The 6,578-nt window shown below is 56.1% G+C and overlaps 1 protein-coding gene across 2 annotated transcripts; it reads right to left on the minus strand.

Moving 5' to 3' along the window:
* Positions 1 to 1,093: 1,093 nt before the first annotated feature.
* On the minus strand, positions 1,094 to 5,251 carry NPPC (natriuretic peptide C). Of its 2 annotated transcripts, XM_011980217.1 has the most exons (3): positions 5,014 to 5,251; positions 4,255 to 4,565; positions 1,094 to 1,162 (listed from the first exon to the last, which is right to left on the minus strand). In XM_011980217.1, the coding sequence occupies exons 1-2, from the start codon at positions 5,101 to 5,103 to the stop codon at positions 4,275 to 4,277; spliced, it is 381 nt and encodes a 126-aa protein (XP_011835607.1). In that variant the 5' UTR covers positions 5,104 to 5,251; the 3' UTR covers positions 1,094 to 1,162; positions 4,255 to 4,274. The 2 variants fall into 2 exon arrangements, with proteins under 2 accessions (XP_011835607.1, XP_011835606.1); XM_011980216.1 differs by lacking the exon at positions 1,094 to 1,162 and having other exon boundaries at positions 4,238 to 4,565; positions 5,014 to 5,176.
* Between the last annotated feature and the right edge of the window lie 1,327 nt (positions 5,252 to 6,578).

Here is a 6,578-nt window from a genome sequence, read left to right on the forward strand (position 1 = left end):
CTGAATTCAAAATTAATTTTTTTTTTGAGACAGAGTCTCGCTCTGTTGCCCAGGATTGGGGTACAGTCTGTGATCTTGGCTCACTGCCACCTCCGCCTCCCAGGTTCAAGCGATCCTCCTGCCTCAGCCTCCCGAGTAGCTGGGGTTATAGGCACCTGCCACCACACCCGGCAATTTTTGTATTTTTAGTAGAGATGGGGTTTCACCATATTGGCCAAGCTGGTCTTGAACTCCTGACCTCAGATGATCCACCCACCTCAGCCTCCCAAAGTGCTGGGATTATAGGTGTGAGCCCCCGCACCCGGCCGTTATTAATTTAATTCATAACATCTGACTTCCTAGCAGTCAGGTGTTTGAGCAGAGCTTCCTGACCTGGCTGAACTGGTCAGAATCACTTGGACAAAACTTACACAGCTAGTCCTGTCAGATTCGGTAGATCAGAGGGTGGAGGGAGTAGGAATCTGTATTTTTAGCAAGGCCTCCAGGGGATTCTGACACAGAGAAATCCAGAATTGAGTATCTGGCTGTCACATCTATCTGGAGGCAAACGCCTTTTCTTCACATTCTCCCTCTGCCTCAGCCTAAGTCCTAAAAAATAAAGGCAACAAGTAAATAAAGACAGTTTTCAAGATATTCATGGAATGACTTTTTTTTTTTTTTTACATTTTTTCAACTAGTTAGGACAAAAACATTACAACGATTGACTTCTTTCATTTAGTTACATAAATAAAATTTTTATAAATATCTCTTTATAAACAATATAAATAGCTTTACAACATAAATACATTTATGCATGACATGAATTTACAAACAGCAATGTTTTACAGCTGGTTCTGTCAGTCTCTTAAAAACTGTCCCTTGTCATCAAGTCGGTGTAGGTGTGTGTGTTTCATGTATATAATATATATATAATATATAACTTTTTATTTTTCATTAAAAAAAAACAAATAATAAAATCACAACCCCCTCCCCAAATAATAATAAAACAGCTGGTGTTGTGTATTCCCAGTACCAGGAAAGAAAGAAAGAAAGAAAGAAAGAAAGAAAGAAAGAGAAAGAAAGAAAGAAAGAAATGTAAAAGCCACATTGCATTGGAGGTGTTTCCAGATGCCGGAGCTGATGACCAAAGGTGACCTCAGCACAACGGAGCCAGTTTCCAATCCTGAAACACAGAGTGAACACAGACACTCAGTTCTGGCCCCTTAGCTGAGAAATCCTAGCAGGCAGGGTGGTTCTAGAACCTTTCCTCCCCTTCCCCTAGCAGCTTGAGGGATGTCCCCTGACCTCCACACCCCCCAACCCACCAGGCCTTCCTGCAGAGGGGAGGGGCCTCCCCCTACACACTCCCCAGGCCCCTTCTGCTTTGCTGCCCCAGCACAGGTGGAACCAGAGTGTCTGCAGCCCTCCTTTTTCCCCCAGTCTAACCACAGGCCTTGCCCTTGGCACTCAGGGAGGCGCAGTGAGAGAAAGAGAATGGAAAATCCCCCATCCTTTTTGCTACAACACAAACCCTCAGTCAGTGCTCGCCCTGGGTTCGTGTGTCTGAGTGACTGTGGATGGAAGGAGAAGGGAGACATCTCAGGATCAGGAATCCTGGGCTCAAATCTCTACTCTGACATTGACTCCCTGGATGACCCTGGATAGCTGGGAGTGTTCACCCATAAAATCGGATAATAGCCACCTCCCAGGGCTGGCTTTTGGATTCAACAGGGAGCCTCGGATTGGGCATCGGCAGTGTCTGGGTCTCAGCCGCCACCCAGTAAACGGCACCTCCTTCCTTAGCTGCTTGTGCAGAGAAAAGGGTGTGGGTCCAGGTCCCCTTCAGAAGCAGAGGAAATGGTGTCTCACACCAGCCTTGGGGAAATGCATAGTCATGGGCTCTGGGTTGAGCGTTGTCAGGGAAAACTCCCTGCTAATGGGTGTGTGGGTGCCCCGGGGCCCAAGGAAGGTGGCCTTCTGGGGCATTCAGTGCTCTCCCAAAGGACAGCATGCACAGAGGGGGCCTGGGCCAGAATGGCTTGATGAACCCTCCCCCACTCCCTTCTCTGGCTCTGCCATGAGTTTACACAGATGACAGCTGTCTGTGATGTTGCTGGGCCCCAGGGGCAAAGTATTCATTCAGGTTTCACCCACAGCTGGTCTCTGTCATTAGCATTTTACAATCAACACCTAGAACCATCAGCGACCATCATTATGGTGGCTTAGAGCCCGAGTCACCCCCTGCGTGGAGAAACGGCCACAACCTCAAAGAGTTTTCATTAATGTGACAAATACAAGCTGTCTTTCCCTTTAACCCCAGTGATATATCCTGGGCATCACCACCAGGAGCCTGCAGGAGGGATGTTCTGCTCTCTCACTGGGAGTGGGGGGCAGTGAGGGTAGGGTTTTTATTTTTCATTTAAAAAACCCAAATAATAAATCCACAGCCCCCTTCCCAAATAATAATAAAACAGCTGGTGTCGGGCATAAGCCGGTGTTGAGGATGTTGATGATAAGTGTTCATCTATGCTAAGAGAGCTAGTAGGAGATTAATGAACCCCCCTGATCAAAGGAGTTGAGAATTCTTAGCAATGTGGATTCCTCCTACACAGCATCTTTCACTACCCGTCTGGTCATCACTTGGTGACCACAGACAGCCAGGCCCAAGAACAAGGCCCCTATGGGAATGCGCATTCCAGGTACGAACCCATGGAAGATCGCTAACATTTGTTCCAGTTCTGAAGTTTGAACTTGATGCTTAAATCAAACTGAAAATTTGAGGCCTCAGACTCCGTCTCTTTGTTGTTTAGACAGGAGAGAAGAGAGGAAAGGCATTCCAAGGGTAGCTACTGAAGGCTGGTCCCCAAGTGTCAGAATCATTTTTCTCCCTGTGCAGGGGAGAGTCAAGATCACAGACAACTGCAGCCTTTGCAGAACTGGGGAGAAGCCCACAGCCGAGGGAGGTCTGGCTGCAAAGAGAGGAAGGGCACTGGTTAAAACCTAGGGCAGGTGGGAGTGGCCATGGGCTAGGGTGTGCTGGTTTCTCTGGTCATTGACAAATATTTCTGAGTCTGTAGGGGGTGCAGTGGGTCCTAGAGTGCCTTAGGCCAGCACTTGGCCCTTAAGCTGTTCAATACGGGGAGGTGAATGGGTTCACAAACTGTGAAAAAGTGTTCTGTACTGTGAAAAAGAGAGAGTGTGCTGGAGAGGAGCTCTTGTTTCCCTCCGGGGGAAGACCCAACACTGACAAGGGTTTCTGGGGTGGAGACAGCAGCTTTCCCATGGCCTGGGATGGGACAGTCAAAGTGTGGGACAGGCAGTGGCAGCTGCTGAGCTGGAGGCAAGAAAGGGAGAAAGCCGAGTGAGCCTGATCCTAATGCACATGACTGTCAATGTCAGAGGCTGGGATGCTGTTATTCAGTGGGCACAGGCAGGCGGCAGGAATAGAGAGGAGGGAAAGAGGAGAGGTGAGGCTCTCTGCAGCAGTAAATTACCACCATGCGGCACCCGGCAGGGGGTGACGGTAGGGCAGAGGTTTCCAGCCCTAGTGCGGGGTGAGATCCCACACCAGAAACGGAGCCCAGAGCACCGGTTGGGCGGGGGACAGGGTTGGTGAGGGACTCTGGGACATGTCGCGTTTGAGGGTGGGGCAAAAAATATTTACTTTAGTATCTTTCCTATTCCCTGAAATAGTGCCACAAGCACTGAGATTCACCCCTGAAGCCACCGGGCTGCAGCTCCCCGGACAGACCAGTTTGCCCACTGCCTGGGTTTAGAGAAGGGACAGGACCCTGGCTAGACCAGTTTGCCCACTGCCTGGGTTTAGAGAAGGGACAGGAATCGGAGTGCCTCAGGCAGAAGGGCGCCCTGACGGTGCCAACAGAGGGCTACTCTCGCTACAGGGGGCATGGTGGCCGGCAGATGATCAATGTCCCTTGGACTTGTGGGTGTAACCTTCCTTCTCTGCTCCCACAAACCCATGATCTCCCCTCAATTCCCCCACCAGCTGGCCAGCTGGGGCCAATGCTGCTAGTTCAGCTAAGGTGCAGGGGTGGGTGAGACGCCACCAAGCCTGTTTCTGCTTCTCTAGAAGAAGCCTGGTGGGTTCAACCAGGCTGAGCCATTTCTGACCTTGCCAAAGTTCCCCGATCACTTTATCCTTCGCTTTCTTTGTCTGTAAAGGGGGATAATAAAGGGGGTGGCCGGCAAACGCCTGGCACAACTTGAGCAAAGCCGGGCCGGGCTGGGGCTGGGCGCGGGGTCGGCGGTACTCACCGCCGCCAGGGGGCGCCGCACTAACATCCCAGGCCGCTCATGGAGCCGATTCGGTCCAGCTTGAGGCCGAAGCAGCCCTTGGACAAGCCCTTCTTGTTGGCTCCTTTGTATTTGCGCGCGTTGGGGTGCTCGTGCAGAAGGCGGGCCCACGCTGCCCGCGACTTGGTGTCCACGCGCAGGTCCCGGAGCAGTCGCGATCGGTCGCCCTTGAGGTTGGCGCCCCCGCCCCCGGGAGCCTTGTCGCCCTTCTTCTGACCGCCGCCCGCAGCCTGCGGCTCGGCCAGCTCCTCTCCCGGCGGGGTTCGCGGGACCTGTCCGAAGAAAGAGTGGGCAGGTGAAGGGACGCGCGGCTGCAGCACGGGGGACTTTGATGCTCCAGCCCCACGCGCCCGCCGGCGCGGGGTGTCCCTCCTGAGCCCAGAGCCGCCCCCACCGATGCCGGCCAGCTTGGCCCCGCATCCACCTGCCACGCGGCCGCCTTCTCTGCTCCCTCCGGAAGCCCCCTGCCCTCCCCTCCTTTGCTGCTCGCCCGGCAGGCCACGCTGGGGCAGGGGGCTGCGCATGGGCCGGCGTTCTCCGGAGGCTGGGAGAGTTGACCCCCGAGTCCGCGCTTCGAGGGCTCCCCGGGTCTCGCCCACGCGCATCTCGGAGGAGAGAGCCGCCTGCCTTCCCTCTCTCCTGGGTCCTGCGCGCCGCATTCTCCAAGCCCCCAGCCTACCACGACTCTCTCAGGCTCGGCGTCCCCACGACAGCACCCACCTTCGGCGGCGCTCCGGGCTTGGCTTCGGAGGGCCGGAGTGAGAGCAGTGTGAGCAGCAGGGCGCAGGCCAGCAGCTGGGAGAGATGCATGGTGCCGCTGGGGTCTAGGGGCGCAGACGGGCGGCAGCGAGGGCGCGCGGGTCGGCGGGCAGACCAGCAGGCTGGTGCGGAGCAAGCTGGCTGGGCTGCAGGGCGAGCAGGCTCCCAGTGCTGCGCGGCGCCGGCTGGGTGCGCTCTGAGCCCGTGACTCCCCTCGCGCCTTTATAATCCAACCTGCCGCTGATGTCATCCTCCCGCCCACCGGGCTGCCCGGGCCAATGACACCACGCACGCGGCCGCGCCGAGGGCCGGGAGGGGGCCGCGGGGGCTCCCCTCCCTTATCCCACCCCGGAGGGATCCCGCGGTTCTGCCGGCTCGCTCCAGGCTGCACTTGGAGCTGCAGAGCGGCGCGCACAGGGGAACTCCATTTGCAGCGAGCGCGCGCCCTGGCCTGATGAGCATCCGTGCGCCTGGTGCCCTGTGCACCCAGTGGGTCCTCAGCACACTCACTCTACCTAGAAGGGATCTATAGCTCTCTTTGCAGGTGCAAAGACAGGCTCAGAGGAATGAAATTACTTGCCCAAAGTCATACAGGCAGAAAGTTGGCGCTGCCCGAAATCCACGCAGCCCTGCTGGTCGCCAAACTCTTCCCTGGGCACCTGACAGCCGCGGGATGGGCATTGCAGCTCCGCCTCTCACCTGCTCTCCAGGGCGGGAGCGCAAACCACAGAGATGTCGTTAGGTTGGGGAGGTAGAGGATGGGGTTGGAGGACTGGGGTGGGAGGCACAGGGAGAGCGGGGTTCGCCTGGGCCGCGGCGGGGAGCGCAAGTCTTCCGCACTGGAGAGTGCAAGCGTGTCGCCAACCTGAGTGTTTGAGCGCGAGGCGGGAACGAGGGGACTGCGAGCGCGGAACCAAGATATTCATGTTCATGCGTGTGCTCGGCGGCATCGTGTGCTCGCCAGTTATGGCTCTAGGTTCACGTTCAGCCGGTTTCGGCTACACAGAACGTCCCCGGGTCTGACTCCGCTGGTGAACTCGGTCTGTGGGAACAATGCGCACCTGACCTTGCCTGCACCCACGCGAGGATCCGCTGCTGGGAGAAGCCCGCTCCAGTATCCTGTGCACTTTCACAGGCTGGGGAGGGAGCTTCCTAACCAGCGGCCCGGTCCAGCCTCTGCCAGCCGTGACAGGTGGTCAACTTCCCACTGTTGACTGTAGAAAAGTCCTCGTGGCTCTTGGGACACGGCCACATATCCCTACCACTCACAAACTTGCTCTTCTTGCACTGGGCTTCTTGGTCCCTTGGGCACTAAGGAGTGTGGTGGGCACTTGGGCACTGCAGTGTGGGCCGCAGAGGCGGAGAGCCCAGATCCCCCAAATTGAGTGAGGTGCACGAATCTATGACTGGCTGCTGCCGAGCAGGACGCAGGCTGGAGAGAGAACAAATATTGCCACAGGAGTGCAGTGGCTGTCCCCAGGCGTGAAGAGGATTCTGCGGAGACAGTAGCCCAGACGAGCTTTTCC

The sequence above is a fragment of the Mandrillus leucophaeus genome, unplaced genomic scaffold (genome assembly GCF_000951045.1).
Source record: "Mandrillus leucophaeus isolate KB7577 unplaced genomic scaffold, Mleu.le_1.0 Scaffold21, whole genome shotgun sequence".
NCBI classification, from domain to species: Eukaryota; Metazoa; Chordata; class Mammalia; order Primates; family Cercopithecidae; genus Mandrillus; species Mandrillus leucophaeus.

Coding starts and splice junctions, on each gene's coding strand:
- NPPC (XM_011980217.1), bottom strand. CDS start 5,103: ATGCATCTCTCCCAGCTGCTGGCCTGCGCCCTGCTGCTCACACTGCTC. Junction 4,566..5,013: donor AGCCCGGAGCGCCGCCGAAG/GTGGGTGCTGTC, acceptor TTCTTCGGACAG/GTCCCGCGAACCCCGCCGGG.